The 19,610-nt window shown below is 43.8% G+C and overlaps 1 protein-coding gene and 2 long non-coding RNA genes across 3 annotated transcripts in view; 1 reads left to right on the top strand and 2 right to left on the bottom strand.

The window, feature by feature from the left end:
* LOC141371723 (uncharacterized) overlaps nt 1–4,109 on the bottom strand; it is a 57,022-nt gene extending 52,913 nt beyond the window's left edge. The window contains exon 1 of the long non-coding RNA XR_012376893.1: nt 3,766–4,109. This is a non-coding gene — a long non-coding RNA (uncharacterized lncRNA). The remainder of the gene's footprint in view (nt 1–3,765) is intronic.
* Nucleotides 4,110–4,137: 28 nt separating this feature from the next.
* The window catches only part of THEM4 (thioesterase superfamily member 4), a 39,311-nt gene continuing 23,838 nt past the window's right edge, over nt 4,138–19,610 (top strand). The window contains exon 1 of the mRNA XM_073888418.1: nt 4,138–4,323. Coding sequence (XP_073744519.1) covers nt 4,229–4,323 — 95 coding nt within the window. The 5' untranslated portion in view covers nt 4,138–4,228. The remainder of the gene's footprint in view (nt 4,324–19,610) is intronic.
* The window catches only part of LOC141371722 (uncharacterized), a 115,331-nt gene continuing 113,103 nt past the window's right edge, over nt 17,383–19,610 (bottom strand). The window contains exons 3-4 of the long non-coding RNA XR_012376892.1: nt 18,463–18,505; nt 17,383–17,697 (exon numbers count right to left, since the gene is read on the bottom strand). This is a non-coding gene — a long non-coding RNA (uncharacterized lncRNA). The remainder of the gene's footprint in view (nt 17,698–18,462; nt 18,506–19,610) is intronic.

The raw sequence follows: 19,610 nt of genomic DNA on the forward strand, positions 1-19,610 counted from the left end.
TAAGTTTTATTTATTTATTTGAGAGAAAGAGAGCACGTGTGGCGGGGGGGGGGTTGAGGCAGAAGGAGAGGAACTCAAGCAGACTCTGCACTGAGAGCACAGCCCAAAGTGGGCCCCAAACCCATGACCCCAAGATACTACCCAAGCCAAAACCAAGAGTTGGAGCCTCAACCAACTGCACCACCCAGGCACCCCGGTATGAAACAAACAAACAAAAAAAAACCCTGATCATCTCAATATGTAGAAAAAGCATTTGATCAAATCCAACACCCACCAACAGAAACTCTTAGCAAACTAGGAATAGGAGGGACTTCTCCACCTGTTAAAGAGCATCTACAAAAACCTTCCAGTTAAGATCATACTTAATGGTGAAAGACTGAATACTTTCCCCCTAAGATCAGTAATAAGACAAGGATGTCTGTTTTCATCACTACTATTTAACATTGTACTGGAGATTCTAGCCAGTGCAATAAGACAAAAAAAGAAATAAAAGCTGTATGGATAGTAAAAAAGAAGTAAAAGTATTCACAGATAACATCTTCATCTATGTAGAAAATGTAAGGAATCTATTAAGAAATTGCTAGAACTAACCAATGAGTTTAGCAAGTTTGTAGATAAAAGATGAATATATAAAAAGTAATTGTATTTCTTTTTTTTAAAGATTTATTTGTTTTACAGAGAGAGAGAAAGAAAAGAGAGTGTGTGTGTGAATGGGGAGAGGGGCAAAAGGAGAGGAAGACAGAAGGAGACTCCTGGTTGAGTGCAGAGCTCTATACAGGGCCGGATCCCAAGACCCTGAGATCATGACCTGAAATCAAGTTGGACGCTCAACCAACTGAGCCACCCAGGCACCCCTAAAAAGTAACTGTATTTCCATATACTAGCAGTGAACAATCAAGGATTGAGATAAAAAATATTATCTATAATAACATCATACATATGAAATACTTAAAGATAAATTCGGGCATACCTCAGGATATTGTAGGTTGGGTTCCAACCCATCACAATAAAGCGAATATCACAATAAAGCAAGTCAAATGCTGTTTTTTGGTATTCCAGTGCATATAAAAGTTAGGTTTACACTACACTGTAGTCTATTAAAGATTTTATTTATTTATTTATTTATTTATTTATTTATTTATTTATTTATTTGACAGAGACACAGCGAGAGAGGGAACACAAGCAGAGGGAGTGGGAGAGGGAGAAGCAGGCTTCCCGCTAAGCAGGGAGCCCAATGCGGGGTTGATCCCAGGACCCCGAGATCATAACCTGAGCTGAAGGCAGACGCCTAACAACTGAGCCACCCAGGCACCCTTACACTGTAGTCTATTAAATGTGCAATAACATTATGTCTAAAAAAGCAATGTACATAACTTAAAAATACTGTATTGCTACACAATGCTAACCATTATCTGAGCACTCAGTGAGTCATAATCACTGATTACAGATCACCATGACAAATATAATAATAATGAAAAAGTTTGAAATATTGAAGAAATACCAAAATGTGACACAGAGACATGAAGTGAGCAAATACTGTTGGAAAAATGGCACCAACAGACCTGCTCCATGTAGGGTTGCCACAAATCTTCAATTTGTAAAAACACAGATCTGCAAAGCACAATAAAGAGAATCACACAAAAACAAGGTATGTCTGTATGGCAAAAGATGTACAAGACCTATATCACAAAACATTGTTGAGAGATATTACATATGATTTAAATACATGGGAAGAGAAGACATAACTTGTTCATAGAAGACTTGTAGATGAAATACAACTTTCAGGAGCAGACTCCATTTGCTGAGATGTCAATTCAAAATCTCAGCAGTTTTTTTGTAGATATTGACAAGCTGATTCTAAAGTTCCGATGGAAAGTCAAAATATCTAGAATAGCCAAAACAACTTTGAAAAAGGAAAACAAATTTGAAAATAATTTCAAGCCACAGGAATAAAGACAGTATGGGATTAGCATCAAGAAAGATAACTAGCTTAACGTACAGGACACAGAGTCCAAGCAATAGACCCAAACATATAGGGACAACCAGTTTTTGACCCAGGTGAAAAGACAATTGAACGGAGAAAAGAGAGCCTTTCAACAAAGGGTGCTGGAATAATTGGAAATTAGTTTCATGGATACTAATTGCTCACAAAAAAAAAGTAGAAGGGGGCTCTCTGAATTTAGCGCCAAGCCCAAAGCCAAGTTTATTTATCTCTGATATATCTTCCCTGATAATGGTCCCTCCCATTCCACCTTTACTATGTGAGTGGTGAGAGGTGTATTGCTGGGAAAATTCATGTAATGAATGATGTGCCGGGTGTAAGCAATTTTAGTAACCTATTATGTTAGCAACCCTTAGGGTTTTAAGACCTCAGTTCAGGATGGACTAATAGTATATTGGTAAATGTTTTTTAAAAAGGAGAGAAGGCCCTCATATGCAGTTTCTGAGTGAATACTCCCATGCAGTGGATTTCAAGCCGCCAGGTGATGTGACTGAAAGAGGACGCTGGGAAGATATGAGCCTATTTCCACCACACAAATACGATAAAGGTAAATAACCCCAAGAGCACAGATGGTACTAAAATGTAGTAATTAGGACGTTACAGATTTTAGTATCAAACACTTTTGTTTTTGATACAATTTATTCGATTGTAAGTTGACATAATTTTTTTAAAAGATTTATTTATAGTAGACAGAGTGGGCGCGCAAGCATGAGGGAGGGGCAGAGGGAGAAGCAGACTAGGAGCTAGGCAGGGAGTCCAATGTGGGGCTCCAACCCAGGACCCTGAAATCTTGACCTGAGCTCAAGGCAGCCACTTAAGTGACTGAGCCACTCAGGCCCCATGACATAATTTAAATTTTAATAATAGCAGTACTTAAGGACTGGCTAGCCAAATTCTGAATTTTTTTTGAGAGAGAGCACAAGCGGGCGAGGAGGGAGGCAGAGGGAGAGGGAGAAGCAGGTCCCCACTGAGCAGCGAGCCCCATGCGGGGCTCCAATCGAGGACCCTGGGACCAGGACCCCAGCAGAAGGCAGGTGCCCAACCGACTGAGCCACCCAGAACCCCCAAATTCTGAATTTTTAAGTCTGCTCCCATGAGCTTGTAGGAGCCAGCTCCAGCACACCACTGGCCTGGAACAGTTTCTTTTTCTTTCTTTCTTTTTTTTTTAAGATTTTATTTATTGGAGAGAGAGAGCGCGCGCGCACGGGAGAGCACCAGAGAGCGCCAGAGAGCGCAAGCAGGGGGGCAGGGGCCGAGGGAGAAGTAGGCTCCGCTGAGCAGGGAACCCCAGGGGCAGGCCTGGATGCCAGGACCCCTCATGACCTGAGCTAACGGCAGACGCTTAAAGGACTGAGCCGCCCCGGCGCCCCTGGGGGCAGTTTCCTGAGGGAACTACAAGGTAACTTCTGCTAACTTCTACTTCGTGACTCCCACTGAAAGGGAAGATCCTGTTGTGCACTTTTTAGTATTCTCAACAGACAGATGAAGAAACAGAGGCCAGGTGCAGAGTCCCTACAAGGTGTTAGGTTGTGGAGGGGAGTTTGAGCTCAGGCCTGTCTCCAAAGCTAGAGATGAACACATCCTTCAAGTGCTATGAGTTCTCTTTTTGAAAAAAAAAAAAAGCATGACTTAGAGGACTTTTAGCTCGGCCGGGGGCTTTAAGGGGGCGGGAGACGAGGGGCACCGGAAAAGGCAGAGAAGGAGCATTTTAAGCGTATAAATGCACTTAGGAGGCGGAAGGCTCTTTACAAATCAATACCAACCCGATCCCAGGGAAATGTCCGCGGCCCGCAAGAAACAGCTCCGAGGGTGCGCTCCCACCTGCCCGAGGGCTTTTTGTCTTCTCCCGGAGGGAGAAGAACTTCATGGTTACACGCCCAGAATTCGGCTGCGCCGGTCGGGAGGGATCGGGGGCGGGGCGTAGGCTGGAGCTGCGGCGGGGGGAGGCAACCGCGGGCGAGCCGGTGCTGGCCCTCCCGGCCTCCCCACTTTCCCGGCCTCGCTCCCTTTCCCATCCAGCCGGGGCGGGGGGTGTTGCTTAACAGTAGTTGGGCCGGAGGGCCTGGCGCGGGCACAAAGTCTCTCGAGACCTAAGGCCGCCCCCCCCCCCCCCGGCTCGCCTCACGCCGCGCCCCTGGGTCACGTGGCCCGTCGGTCACGTGAAGAGCCGGCTAGCGGGCGAGTCCCGCAACTGTGTTTGCGGGAGCCCCGCGCGCCCTCGGAGCCATGCTGCGGAGCTGCGCCTCACGACTGCGCCCGGGGCCCTGCGCGGCCCGTTGGGAGGCACGCCCCCGCCGGCGAGGGGCTCGCGGCCGTCGCCTGTGAGTCCGGGAGCTTGGCGCCGGGAGCGGGCGCCTGGGCCAGGCTGTGTCTGGGGGGAGCCGGTGAGGATGGCCGCGCTGAACTGTAGATCCTCAACTCCCGGACCGCAGAGTAAAAGCTAAGGTCAGCGCCGAACGTCGGTGTTAGCGGGGTCGCCTTCAGTCCTGAGGTCCAAAGGCGGAGAGGGACAGGAAGGGGATACGGGCCTGAAGCAGCGTGCGAGATGCTGGTCTCTGGTCAGCAGGTCGGGGAATATCGCTGCGACTGAGACCAGTTGGGTCGTGGTTTGGGGAAGGTCACACACAGGCACGTTGTGGAGTTAGGGTCTGACCTAGGCAGTACCAATCCTGACTTTTACAGTAGTATGCTCGCGAGAATAGCGGTGTCTCTTCCTAGGGTTTCACCCAGATCACCTCTGCCCAACGGATAACTGTACCACTTTCTCAACTTTAAAGGCTGTTATAAGAGTAAAATGAGGTAACGTTGAACGCGCAGCCTGGCGTTAATACTAAATAAATAATGCTTGTTCTTACATCCCTATGTTTTGCTTCACTGAAGTATTCAATTATTATTAATTAAACCCCAACAATATGTAAGACATTGGTCTCTGATGATATAAAATGAGTAAGAAAACCCTTTCTCTCAAGGAGTTCACAGTCTAGTTTGAAAGAAAAGGATGAAATTGCAAAATTAAAACACTATGCTATAATGAAGTTCTAAGGGAACCTAGAGGGAGGGAACAGTTCTGTACTGAGCAAGAACTGCAAGCTCTTGGACCTTTCTTTTAAAGAATAATGTGTGCAGACTGGTTATTAATCCTATACCATCTTTCACCTTGGAAAGGAAAACGTCCTGTGCGCCTCTCACAACAAAGATAATTTGTTCCTGTAATTATATGTTGATGCCTTGTAATCTGTGTTGAGAATATTTAACAGTAGTACTTAGAGGCTTTGTAAGTCGTCTTTTTTCTGTTCAGTAACTTACTCTTAAAAGGAAATACATTAAAAAGTAGTCAGAACTTTAGTTAACAAGTCCCACTTGAAAAATATATAACCAAAGATCAAGCCCTCTACAGAGGGCTAGAAAAGGTAATGATTATCTCTAACATTTATCCCTCAGGTACACAGTCTGTGCTGGGAATTTTTTTTTTATTTTATTTATTCATTTGCGACACAGATACGGAGAGAGAGAGAGCATGAGCAGAGGGAGAAGGGAGAAGCAGGCTCCCCGCAGAGCCAGGGGTGGCCGGGGGGGGCTCTCTATCCCAAGAGTTCGGCAGACGCTTAACCATCTGAGCCACCCAGGCGCCCCTGTGCTGGGAATTTACAAGTGCCCTTACATCAAGTATCTGTTAGTTCCTACCCTCTTGAACTGAAACTTTCATTATTTTTTTTCTCACAACATCAAAGTGTTCATCTGAAGTCCTAGGATCTACATGCCTCTAAAATTAAGAGATCCGGGGGCACCTGGGTGACTCAGTTGTTAAGCATTTGCCTTTTGGCTCAGGTCATGTTCCCAGCGTCCTGGGATCAGCCCCACATCGGGCTCCCTGCTCAGCGGAAAGCCTGCATCTCCCTCTCCCACTCCCCCTGCTTGTGTTCCCTCTCTCGCTGTGTCTCTCTCTCTGTCAAATAAATAAAATCTCAAAAAAGGAAAAAAAAAAACCTTTAAAAAAAATAAAATAAAATTATAGATCCACTCCTCTTCCCCCTCCTAACACAAATAGTAACAAAAACCTCCTTTCTTCTTTCCACCCCAGTCTGCAAAGCTACAATTCTGGAATCATCCAAGGCTCTCCTATTTCTGTTTCTCTGTGATCAGTCTCTCTCCACATCCCTTGATCCCAGTATCCTAAAAGTCTCTTAAATCTTTTTTTTTCTTCATTTCTCTCTACCTAGTTCAGCTTCTTTTTTTGTTGTTGAAGATTTTATTTATTTATTTGACAGAGAAAGAGAGCACAAGCCCAGGAAGCAGCAGGCAGAGGAAGAGGGAGAAGCAGGCTCCCCACTGAACAGAGTCCCATGTGGGGCTCAATCCCAGAACCCTGGGATCATGACCTGAGCCGATGGCAGTTGCTTAACTGACTGAGCCACCCAGGTGCCCTGTACCTAGTTCAGCTTCTAACCATATCTCATCTGGATCTTTGCAACAGTTTTAATGCTTTCCCTGCGATTCTTCTCACCTTTCAATTCATCCTTTACACCAGAGCAAGGTTTCTAAAACCTAAGTTCATGTTACTTCTTTGCTTATAACTCTGTAAGGCTCCCCATAGTGGAAAAAAGTATTTTATCATTTATATACCACCCTCATGGTTTATTTTAAAGACTACCTTTTTTTAATGAGTTTCATCCTAAGGAATAACGTTTGTGAGATCACCAAGTGTGATGTGTTATTTATGTCCTTTGATATTATGTATTTAAAAATACATATGCTGTAGTCCTTGTGCTACCTAAAATCATCTTTCATTTTGGTGTTTGGAAACTTTGACCTAGCAGGTGAAATCTAAGCCCTGTGTTAAGGCCAAAGAGGCTCGATGGTGTGTTCCCCTTCTTCTTTGCCATCCACATCTGGCTGCTACTCTCATTGCACCTTACATCCATGAAGACTGAAATCCTGCAGTTTTTCTCCATCATGTCAAACAGTTGTGTCACCTCTGTGCCTTTGCTTGATGTAGCCCTTCCATTCTCTCCTTAGTGAGCTTTTTATCCTTTAGAAATCATTCCATCGGTCCTCATCTTTTTTTTTTTTTTTTAAAGATTTTATTTGTCAGAGAAAGAGAGAGAGCACAAGCAGGGGGGGCAGCAGGCAGAGGGAGAAGCAGGCTCCCCACTGAGCAGAGAGCCCAATGTGGGACTCGATCCCAGGACCCTGGGACCATGACCTGAGCCAAAGGCAGATGCCTCACCGACTGAGCCACCCAGGCATCCCAGTCCTCAGCTTTCTGAAGTTTTCCCTGAATGTCACTCGTATGTCTTTTTGTACTTCTGTTACGGTATTTTTCACACCTGAGGCTGCCAGCACTTGAGGGCAGGGCCCAAATCTTCTCTGTCTGAACCAGTTCCTGGCACAGAACCAGGCATATAGCAGATTTTAAAAAGTTCACTGCGTTTAGGTGAATCCCACACTTCAAAGTTAAAATCAGGTAGGAGAGCCCATAGCCAAGGGAGTCATTCAGCAGGAAGCCTGCTTGTGTTCCCTCTCTCGCTGTCTCTCTCTCTCTCTCTCTCAAATAAGTAAAATCTTTAAACGAAAGTCTTCAATTATCTCTATCACCTTGGTCCATAAAAAGATGCTGTAACTGATCCATCCTAGAGTTGCCTATTTAAATAAGACCTATGGGGTGCCTGGGTGGCTCAGTTGGTTGAGCGACTGCCTTCGGCTCAGGTCATGATCCTGGAGTCCCGGGATCGAGTCCCACATCGGGCTCCCTGCTCGGCAGGGAGTCTGCTTCTCCCTCTGACCCTCTTCCCTCTCGTGCTCTCTATCTCTCATTCTCTCTCTCTCGAATAAATAAATAAAATCTTTAAAAATAAATAAATAAATAAGACCTATGGATGAGCCAAATCCTATACATTCTGTTCTACCTCTCAACTGACATGTATTGCTCAGTGCATATTTATCTGTGACTACTTGTGTTTATTTCCAGAATTCATGTACTTTAAAGCCACGTGATTGAGACTGGATTTTAAGGAAATAATCCAAAATAGAGAAAAGGCTATATTCATTATTTTCCAATGAACATTTTTATTTAAAGCAGCAGAAGATTAGAAACACTTTAAATGCCTAACATAACTGGTTAAGTAAATTATAGTAAATGAGTCTAAAGGACTATTTTTCTGTTGAAAATGGTGATAATTGAGATTAAGGACATGAAAAAGTGGGCACTAAATTTTAAGTGGTGAGGCAGGAAGAAAAATACATTTCTTACTGAAATTACAAGTGTATTAAGAAAGATTACATTTAGGGGCACCTGGGTGACTCAGTTGATTAAGCAACCAACTCTTGATTTCAGGTCAAGATCTCAGGGTCATGCTCTGTGTCAGGCTCCATGCTCAGCTCAGCGGACGGTCTGCTTGAGATTCTCTCTCCCTCCTCCCCATCTGCTCCTCCCCTGTCAGCACACCTGCTCTCTCTCCTAAATAAATGAAAGATCACATTTAAGAAAAGTTGGTAGAAAGACATCAACATTTATCATTGTTTGCCTTAACATGGAGAGGTAATGGATGGATTTTAAAAATGGTTTTATTTTTGAGAGAGAGCGCGTGCCCATGAGCATGAGTTGGGGGGGAAGGGCAGAGGGAGCCTGCTTCGGCTGGATGGGATCATGACCTGAGCCGAACGCAGACACTTAGCCACCTAAGCCACCCAGGTGCCCATAAATTGTTTTTTCTTTTCTTTCCCAAATTTTCTGAACTGGGTTCTAAAGAGATAGCGAATCCAAAACCATAGGAAAAAAACAAAGGTACAAATCCTGGGCTGGGGGGTAGAGTAGTCTCGACCCTGCTCACATTTCCCCTCATGAAGTTGATACTTCCTTCTGTTCAGTCAAGGAGTTAATTCTGTGGAGTTTTTGAGACAGGCTGCCTATATTCTCAACCATCAGGCCAGAATCAGAGCTGGCCAGATCAGAGCCAGCTGAGGTGTCAGCATGTCAGTGGAAGGCTGGTTGGCTGGTTCTTCCATCACAGCACAGCCTTGCTCTTTTGATATCGGGGTGTGGTCCATGATGAGGGAACAGAAGGCTGGCTGAAGACAGAGCATAAGCTGACACCCTGCAACCTACCCCCACCCCCCACTCCTGGTGGGACATGGACATGTGTGACATTCCCCCAGGGATCTCCCAACTATCTTAATGTTAATGCCTTGGTAGAAGGGAAAAACAACCTTGACAATGGCAAGGTCTCCAGTATCTTGTAGGTCCTCTTTAGCACGTGAAAGTTCTTTTGAAACCTCCCTTTTTCCTTACCTCCCTCAACCCAGTAGTATATAATCAGCCACCCCTCACAACCCCAGTGCAGCAGCTCTTTCTGCTTACGGCTCCTGTCCCCGTGCTTTATTTATTTTTTTTTTGTAAAGATTTTATTTATTTATTTGAGAGAGAATGAGAGAGAGCACGAGAGGGAATAGGGTCAGAGGGAGAAGCAGACTCCCCGCTGAGCAGGGAGCCCGATGTGGGACTCGATCCCGGGACTCCAGGATCATGACCCGAGCCGAAGGCAGTCGCTTAACCAACTGAGCCACCCAGGCGCCCTATCCCCGTGCTTTAATATAAAATCACCTTTTTGCACCATAGACTTCTCAAGAATTCTTTCTTGGCCATCGGCTTTGAACCCTAATAACGTCTTTCCTACATCAGTCCAAGTGTAGATACATTGAATCTGAATTGACAAGGGTGACTGGAAGTGGAATGCCATAGAGTTGATAGCTTCTGTGGTCTTAAATATTCCAAGATTTCTGCTGAAGCCAAAAAAAAAAAAAGATCCCCCCCCCCCCCCAAAAAAAAGTTTTTTCCTTTCCAGTGCCTATGGCCATTTGCTTTGTCCTCCTTGGTAAGTCACCCTTTGTCCCCCTCCAGGGCCTCTGCACCATTCCACTTGCTGCCTGGTCACATGAGTGGTAGCATTGCTCAGTGCTACAGAGAAATAGCATGGGTGGAAGCCATGGTTACTATGACACCAAGCACCTGTCCCGCCCCAACCTCCTCCTCCTCCTTATATTCTCTTTCTTGGTAATTGGCTCTATCACTCACTGTGTTGCATAATTCAGAAACCTGGGGTTGGTGTTTGTATTTTTACTCTTCCCTTACTCCTTATCTGCTTCATGCAGTCATAATTTTCACTTGGGTTACCTCTAAAAGCCTCGACACAGGGTCCTCACATCCAGTCTTGGTCCCTCCCACTATCTTTCTTATGATGGCCAGATCAGATCTTGTCATTTCCGTATTGAAATCCCTCTGGGAACAACTGCAGATACAGACCAGTTCAGGCCAACTAGCTTAGAATGGAAGTTCTCCCAGCCAAGCCCTTGTCTGCATCTCTGTAGTCATCTGCTCTTCCCCTTGCACTGAAACAAAGCCAAGCTTCTTTTAGGCCTTAGTTTCATCATCTGTAAAACGGGGATAATAATTAGTACCTACTTCATAAGTATTTCATAAGTGTGGTTGTTATGAGGCCCCATAAAACTGTCGTGCCTCCTTGCTTTTGCGTATACCTACAATACCCTTTCTAGCTGGCTAATTTCTGCTTGTTCAGTTGATGTGAGAAACAAAGAAGAAAAATTAGTAAATTTCCTTACCGCCTACAGCCCATTGACAAGTCCTTGAAATAGGCAAAGTGACATACTCCTCTAGGAACTCAGCTGCCTCCATGTTAATACTTTGCTGAGGGCAAAAGGCAATCTTAGCCCGCCCCCCTGGATCCTGTAAGTCTACTTTAACATCTAAAAATTCCGTTGGAAACTTCCTTTTATCTCTACCCCCACCAGCTACATGTTGGCAATCATCCCCCAAGCATATGACCTACTGATACACATCTGAAGGGTCTCATGATTCAGGTTTTATTAGACAGTAATAAATGACCTTTTCCCAGCAATAGCTAGCCCCCTCAAGATCCTGGAAACCTTGATTCCAAAATTCCTTAGAGACTTACCCTATCCCTAACCCCTTCCCAACTTGAAGGTATATAATCACCACCCCTCACGACTCCATTGCAGCTCTTTCTGCCCATGGTCCTGTTCCCGTCCTCTAATAAAACCACTTTTTGCACTGGAGACGGCTCAAGAATTCTTTCTTGGCCATTGGCTTCGAACCCTAACATCTTCCCTACATCAAAATCAAGATTCAGGTCAAAGAACTCCTCCCTGAACCCCCCTTTACCCCCTGTCTAAACACCTCTCCCCTGTGCTCTGGCTCCTGCATACCCCACTGGTAACACTTTTTACATGGAGGAAAATGTGTGTCCTTCGTCTGTTTATCTCCAGTTCCTGGCTCACCTGTGCTTGATTAAGGTGTTTTGTTTGGTTTTGTTTTAAAAGAAAGGAATCCACAGACCTGAGCTTAATTCTTCTCTGCTAGTAGCTAGTTGGGTGACATTGAGCAAATCACTTACCCTCTCTCTCAATCTCTCCTCTCAAGGAGGTTGGATGGGCTGATTCTAAAAATGTGCTTCCACTCTGAAATGACCAGCTTCTGGAAGAGGCAGCAAGATAGTCTCAGAAAATAGAGTATGTTACAAGATAGGGTTCACTCTCCATTCTTCTTTTTCTCCTCTCTTTCTTTTAGAGGTCATTTTCTTCAGAGGTCATTTATGTGGACCGTTCTCTCCCCAACCCCAGCTGGAGCAAGGACATGAGACTCCTTTTTGACCAGTTCATGAAGAAAACTGAAGATGGCTCTTGGAAACCTTTGCCTTCATATAAATCTGTATCTCCTCAAAGGATTGAAGAGGTCAAAATCTTTTTTCCTGGTAGGAACAACCACTCTCTCATAAAGAATATTTAAATGTCAAATATAAAACAAAATATCGAGGCATTGGTTACTGATGTGGAAATGTTGGGGCCTGGACCCAATGGCCAGGAAAGAATTCTCGAGATGTCTTTGCAAAAAGGTGGTTTTATTAAAGCACCGGGACGGGACCCTTGGGCCGAAAAGAGCTGCACTGGGATTGTGAGGAGCAATTGATTATACACTTTGGGGTTGGGGGAAGAGAAGACCAAGGGAAGTTTCCAAAAGTCTTTCATATGCTAAAGATGACTCACTGATCCTGGAAGCCTGGCTATTGTCAAGCTAAAGTTGTTTTTCCCTCTAGCAAAACATTAAGACCCTTGGGAGTTTCCTGGAGGAATGTCCCGCTCTGTCTGCCTCAAGTTATTTGTCAATTGGCTGCAGGATATAAGGAAATTATTTTTAACTACATTTCCATCTGCCTTTATTCCCCACATCAGTTACCATTTGAAGAGGGAAGGATGTAAGTAATGCAGGGGTTTCTTTACTCTCTATTGTTTTTGTTTGTTTTTTAAGTAGGCTCCATGCCCAACCCATCTGCTGTTCCTCAAAATAATCTTGATGCCAAAGAGCTGTATTTTGGGTTGGTGCATTCTGCTGTCCTTCATTCCCGTCTTTGAAGCGTCCCCAAGAAGTTTCATGTCTTTGAATGAGTCTATTAGTCCTGAGAATACATTAGACTAAACAGTTGTGTCTCATTTCAGGAGGTGGTATTTATTGCAGGGGGGCTCTACATTGCATGAGCAGTCACCTATTTAATAAGAGGCGTTTTTTAATGGAAACAAAAGAAAACGGTTAATAGTCGGAATAAACCGTAAACTCTTGTTTTTGAGTCCAGAGGACAGTCAAGAAGATTTCTAGATATTGGGCTCAGAGCATCTCAGATGGAGTGAGGGCCCTGCCAAGAAACAAAATTCAGCCGAGCAAATTTGAAGATCTAATTGGCTTTATTAAACGATTCATGAATCGGGCAGCATCCCATCTGGCAAGTAGAGAGGGTCTCCCAAGAGTTGTACAAAATGGAAGGTTTTTATAAGAAGGAGGGTGGGGCAAGGAGTTAATAGCAAAAGAAAAGGATTCCAGGCAAGGTCACTATCACTTGGGGGAAAGGGCAGGGGGTCTTATCATGCAGATGACCTCATTTGCCTTTGGGGATGGAGAGGGCCTAGGTAACAGATTACCATTGGTGATGACCAGAAAATTCCTGACTGACTCAGTTAAAACTTTCCTGGGGGAGGCTGACACTGCAGTTAGGTTAGATATTAAACCCCAGCTTGGGGGCACCTGGGTGGCTCAGATGGTTAAGCAGCTGCTTTCCGGTCAGGGCTCCCTGCTCAGCGGGCCTGCTTCTCCCTCTCCCTCTGCCTGCCGCTCGCCCTGCTTGTGCTCTCTCGCTGTCTGTCAAATAAATAAATATAAACCCCAGTTTGTTGACTTGGCCTAAGTGACACTGATGTGGGAAACAAAGGCAAAAGGAAAAATTAAGACCAAGATTGTGACTTGTTTTACAAACAAATTAGTCTTAATTTGGCTATTTCTGGAAATGAGAGTGATTACAGTGAGAAAAATGTTTCAGTAACCCACCTTTGCAGATGTTAAATTCTAGTTCTCATTGTCTTTGAATGTTTGTTGTTTGCCTAAGCTAGACAACTTGAGGTAAACTTCAGAGAAATTGCCACAATAGCTCATGTATAGACAGTCTTTGTGCTTGTCAGAGGTTCCTGGTGTCAAAGCAGCCCAAGGAGCCCCTTGAATGAAATTGCTATGATCACCGCCATGCCATTAAAGTCCCGGTAGGAGGGATGCTCGCATCCCCCAGCTTCCCTATCGAATCCTAGACTGTAAAATGGGTGCCAGCATGTGGACCGAGATACCATACCTTGCCTTGCCCTGAAGAACCCCCCATTTTTAACCCATGGAAAACATTAGGAAAGTTTTTACAAGGGGAAATTGCCCCTATAGTTTTTTGTAAGTGGAGGACATTGACAGAAGATTGGAGATAGAAATTCATCATGGTCTAAGCGACATTCCAACACATGTAGTCTTTACAGCCAACTTCTCTAGGAAATGGTCCCAGTTGGGCTTTGATTCAGTTGGGTACTGGTTTCAGCCGGTTCCAAGTGGAAGTCTCGTGGCCAGAGATTACTAGACCAGAGATGTGAACATCACATTAAACCAGTGAGGAGGAAACCTCACATGGGAGACTTAAGATTGGCAGCTGTGCTAGCAACTTAGGTGACTGTCCCGTGCCCAAAAAAGACAACTTTGTGTAAGGACAGGAATAAAGAGAGGGCATCAAGTTTCTGGGTCTTACTACCATTCCGGCTAGAGTACTAACTTCTAGCCAAAAGGCAGGCTTCTCCTCCCTGTAGAGTAGCCCCCATGCTAAAGGATTGCAGCCTGAGCAGTTGACCTGAAAGTGTTATAAGACCATACTCCATGGGGGCACCTGGGGGGCTTAGATCATTAAGCGTCTGCCTTCGGCTCAGGTCATGATCTCCAGGTCCTGGGATCGAGCCCCATGTTGGGCTCCCTGCTCTGCAGGGAGTCTTCTTCTCCCTCTTCCTCTCCCCACTGCTCCTGCTCGCATGCTCACTCGCTCTCTTTCTCTGTCTCAAATGAATAAATAAAAAATTCTTGAAAAAAATAAATAAAAATTATTAAAAAAAAGACCATACTCCATGAAAAGCTCCTGATATGTATGAGAGTAAAGGAAGAAAAGAGAAAATACCAAGTTTACAGAGAAGCTCAGAATCCAGATGAAAAGACTGACCCACACGTTCAGACGCCGAGTGATGTGGCAATGTTGGAGTTGGGAGCCAACAGCCCAGAAAGAATTAACGTCTTTGGTGCAAAAAGATGGTTTTATTAACGGACAGGGACAGGCAGAAAGAGGTGCACTGGGGTCATGAGGAGTGGCCCATTATATACTTTCAAGTTGGGAGGGGGTTAGGGATAGCGTAAATCTCTAAGGAATTTTGGAAGCATCGTTTCCAGGACCTTGAGGGGGCTGGCTATTGTTGGGAAAAGGTCATTTATTATTGTCTAATAAAACCTGAGTCATCAGACCTTTCAGATGTAGCTTAGTGGGCCATATGTTTAAAGGATGATTGCTAACATGTATCTTGGGGTGGGGAGTAGAGATAATGGAAGTTTTCAAAGGAATTTTTATGTGTTAGAGTAGACTCACAGGATCCTGAGGGTCAGGCTAAGATTGCCTTTTGCCCTTGGCAAAGTATTAACATAAAGGCAGCTGAGTTCCTAGAGGAATATGTCACTCTGCCTGTTTCAAGGACTTGTAGGCAGTAGGAAATTTAATTTTTTCTTTTGCCTTTGTTTCCCACATCAGGAGCTACTTCACAAAGTAATGGTCTCTTCTCCTGGGTGAGGAAGAGTTATGCCCCTTTGCTTCTAGCAAAGCATTTTATAGGTTTTTTTTTAAATTAGCTAACCATATAGAGAGGAGCTTACTCTTTAGCTTTGGGTGTATCACTTAGATTGGGCGGTTGGTTTTTCCGCTGTCCTACCTAGGGTTGTGGAATAACCTACAGGGAGCATGTTAGAAGGTAGAGGATGGACAGTAAAGTATCCCCAAGCTAAGAAGGCACTTTGAGACCAGAAAACAAAGCGGGCCACTCCATACAGTTTACACAGAGTTTTATTCAGGGTAACTTATTGACACAGGGATTCAGGTGGAGGACAGTCCACAGCAGCTGCATAGTTAATTCTCCATGAAATCCAGACCTCAGTCCACAGATTGTATAGGGTGAGGGGAACACAGAAGGTCATTGTAGTGAGATCAGAAGGCTTGCACGCACCTCAGAGGACTTACATGCACCTTATTTGACAGCTGGCCTTTAATTAGATCTTGTGGCACCTCCTGTGCATCAGGAAAAACTATGTTATCTCTAACAGATTCATGGGAGGCCAAAATAAGCCTCCCCGCTGCCCCCCCCACCCCGCCATCCTAGCCGGCATTTCTAAGGTATGTATATTCATCTCCAAGGGGCCCAAAACATGTAGCCCCAAGAGAGGTTACTGAGCAAATGTGAACAAGATGGAGGGCCAAAGATGGGGTCAGTATTGTCAGCACAACGCTCCTACAGAACAATTTTAAGAATGTCCGGCTGATGTGGCTTTTATAGCCAGAGGGAATGGCGTCTTGTGACTCTTTATGACCTGCTGACTTAAGAGTCAACCTAAAAACCAAAATGGCTTTACTGTTGGTCAGCTTCCCTCCTGAGCCTCCGTTCCCTCCTTCCTCAGTTATGTAAAGGTCAAGTTGATGATTAGCTTGGGGTCAATCACAGGTGGGGGTCTTACTGGTCTAGGCAGTCTTTATTGTTTGAAGGGGGTAGTTTTGGTTCCCAAGCAGGATACTTTGCCTGGAGGGCTTTTTGCCTGAGTTATGAGCTGGAAAGAAGAACTTAATCAATTAGAAAGCTTGACATCAAAACGGAGGTGGTTGAAAGCCATCCTTGAGCAGTCTTTCACTTTCCTGATTTGCAGTTTGAATAGCTCTGGTGATGTCCTCAGGTGTGAAATTTCTGAGTAGCCCAACTGCAACAGGTAAGAACGTCGTCCACACATGAGTTCTTAAGAAATTTCTTTTTTTTTTTTAAAGACTATTTATTTATTTGAGAGAGAGAGACAGCAAGAGAGGGAACACAAGCAGGGGGAGTGGGAGAGGGAGAAGCAGGCTTCCCGCTGAGCAGAGAGCCCAATGTGGGGCTCGATCCCAGGACCCTGGGATCTACCTGAGCCGAAGGCAGATGCTTAATGACTCAGCCACCCAGGCGCCCTGCTCTTATGAAATTTCTGTCAAGTTGTCCAGTTTCAGTTTGCAAGGCTTCAGGGAAAGCAGTTTTGTCCTTAGTGATTCCAAGTCAGAAGAGTGGGAGAAAATTGGAAATGTTTAGAGAGTCATAGTCAGACATTTGAGGAAACTAGAAGAATTTAGGATCCAGGTCAGTTTGCAGATAGATAACAACTCAGCAAACAGCACTGGGATCTGATGCCCACAAAGGTTTGCTATAGAAATGTACTTTTTCTCTCTGCAGTCATCCATTTGTATCGGAGATAATCACAATAAGACTAATTTGTTTGCAAAATGAATCTAGTCTCATTAAACATGGCCTGATTATTTACATAAGTACCACAAGAATAGTGATTGGCCACATGGGTTTTTTGGGTTTGCTTTTCTTTTCTTTCTTTTCAGATTTTATTTATTTATTTGAGTGAGAAAGAGTGTGAGTGAGCACAAGCAGGGGGAGCAGCAGAGGGAGAAGGAGAAGCAGATTCCCCACTGAGCAGGGGGCTGGATCCCAGGACCCTGGTGAGCTGAAGGCAGATGCTTCACTGACTGAGCCACCCAGGCATCCCTGGGTTTGCTTTTCATAAGGAATCTCAGACTGGACTTATATTTTATTATTATTATTATATTTGCCAGAGAGCACACAAGCAGGGGGGAGCGGCAGACAGAGGGAGAAGCAGGCTCCCTGCTGAGAAGGGAGCCTGATGCGGGACTCAGTCTGAGGTCTGGGATCATGATCTGAGCCAACTGAGCCATCTAGGCGTCCCTCAGATTAGACTTTTAAAAGCCACTCAAGGCCAGAAACCAAGCCAAGGAATGACTGTCCTTGCCCGCAATACCTATGAATTTGAGTGGATTCCTCTCTTCTCAGGGCCCCCAAAATATTCTGAACTTCTCAGGCTGCCAGGAAGTGACTGTCTTTACCCACTGTAATGCCAGGAACCCAGTAAGCAAGATGCCAGGCAGTTTTCTGAAGGGGCTTTATTGGCTCCATAAAGTCAGCCTTAGTTCCGTGAGGCTGTTTGGTCTTGTCTGTGCCTGTTACAAGGAACAGATTACCTGCAAATAAATATATTACTATGAAAATAATACTTAATAGCATTTCCAAATTCTGATGAGATGAGGTAAGGGGAAAGATAAATGTTTCAGTTCTGTTTATCTTCATCAGTTCGTTTAGTCCCTTGTAATTGATTCTTGTTTTGCTTGATCTTGGCAGTTTTGTGAATTGAGTTTTCCAGTAGAGTTATGGAAATTCTTAGCTAGTTCAGTGGTATGATTACTTAAAGTTATCAGAAACCTGTGCATATCAAGAGTCCCTTTCTTGAATCTCAGAAGACAAAGCATTTTTTTTGCAAAATCATCAGAGTAAAACTCTAAATGACAAAAAGACTTAAAAAATGGCCATGGTTAAAGATCTGATGAGAGTTCATTCTAGTGCAAATGACAAGGAAATGTGGTTATTTCTGTGGCACAGATTTTAAGATAACTAGAATTATGACTGATAACATTATACCAGGACATAGCAGATTTCTGGGAATTTTACGCGATTTAAATAGTTAAGTATCTCTTCTTTAGAAGATGTACCAGGGAACATGCTGGGAAATCCCACAGTTAGTCTGAGTTAAAAAAAAAAAAAAAAAAAAAAAAAAAGACCTGACTTAGACTTTGGTTAGGGGAAGTTTGTCAAATATCAAATGTTTTAGAACACCTTATTAAATAGGTCACTGTGAAACAGCAGTTATTCCTTTAACCAAAGAGATGGTTAAAAGATGTTGGAGGCAAACCAAAAGAGTACTTAGTTATTAAAACATAACAAAAACTTACTTCTGTGAATAGAGAAGACTCAGTTTCTTAAGTAATCAAAGACCTGCAAAAGACAACACAAAGCATAGGAAATGGTGTTGGTAAGATACAAAATCTTTGCTTTCTAGGCAGGTTACTTAAAAGGTAAAAAAAAAAACCAAAAAACAAACAAACACAAAAAACCCTTCCACAATCTCTTATCAAGAGCAGACCAATAGTCTGAAGACTGTGTCCTTGGGGCGCCTGGGTGGCTCAGTCGTTAAGTGTCTGCCTTCGGCTCAGGTCATGATCCCAGGGTCCTGGGTTTGAGCCCTGTATCAGGCTCCCTGCTCCGCGGGAAGCCTGCTTCTCCCTCTCCCACTGCCCCTGCTTGTGTTCCTTCTCTTGCTGTGTCTCTCTCTGTCAAATAAATAAAATCTTTAAAACAACAACAACAACAACACAACAATTAAACCTTAAAAAAAAAAAAAACCCTCATAATAATTTCATTCAGTTCTAGCCACCTTGACCACACAAGGTAAGGTTCTCCCTCTCTCCTCCTCAACTTTATCTACTTAGTTTGTCCTTTATTCTCTTTTCATTCTGAAACAACTAGTTATTCTACTTTAGGACAAATTTACTTTTTTCTCCTTAACAAAAATACATCTCCCTACTTCATACCTTTTCTTACTAAAAATACATCCTACTTGCTTTGCATAATTGTTTCCCTTATTACTTCTAGTATGTTGAATGACATATATTAGAGTTCTTAACCCATAGAAACCTTAGTTTCTAGTGAAAATGAAGAAGTAAGCAATTATTAACTGTGTCATGCCAGCATTGTGGAGATTGGCAAATTTGTGAATACATTTTTATAATTTCTAGAAGCATACACTTCCTCATAGTACAGTTTTTCAGTGTGGCACAAGACATGTTTACTAACAGACCCCAGTATGTTTAGCTCCTCTGTAATAAGAGGCTACAAGCAAGTAAACTTAGGCTTAATATTTAACAATTAATGTTTCAATATTTTATCTTATTTGGAAATGATCTAGATATTTAATGAATATCCATAACTTAGCAAAATTCTAAGAATATAAGTTACCAAAGAGATTTAAGAAACTATTTTTAGGTAGACATAAAATCTAATTGTTATTTATAAACGTTTAGCTTACATCTGTTTAATTCAT

Source organism: Callorhinus ursinus, unplaced genomic scaffold (assembly GCF_003265705.2).
Source record: "Callorhinus ursinus isolate GAN/ISIS: 27379988/994484 unplaced genomic scaffold, GSC_fseal_2.0 scaffold90, whole genome shotgun sequence".
Taxonomy (NCBI): domain Eukaryota; kingdom Metazoa; phylum Chordata; class Mammalia; order Carnivora; family Otariidae; genus Callorhinus; species Callorhinus ursinus.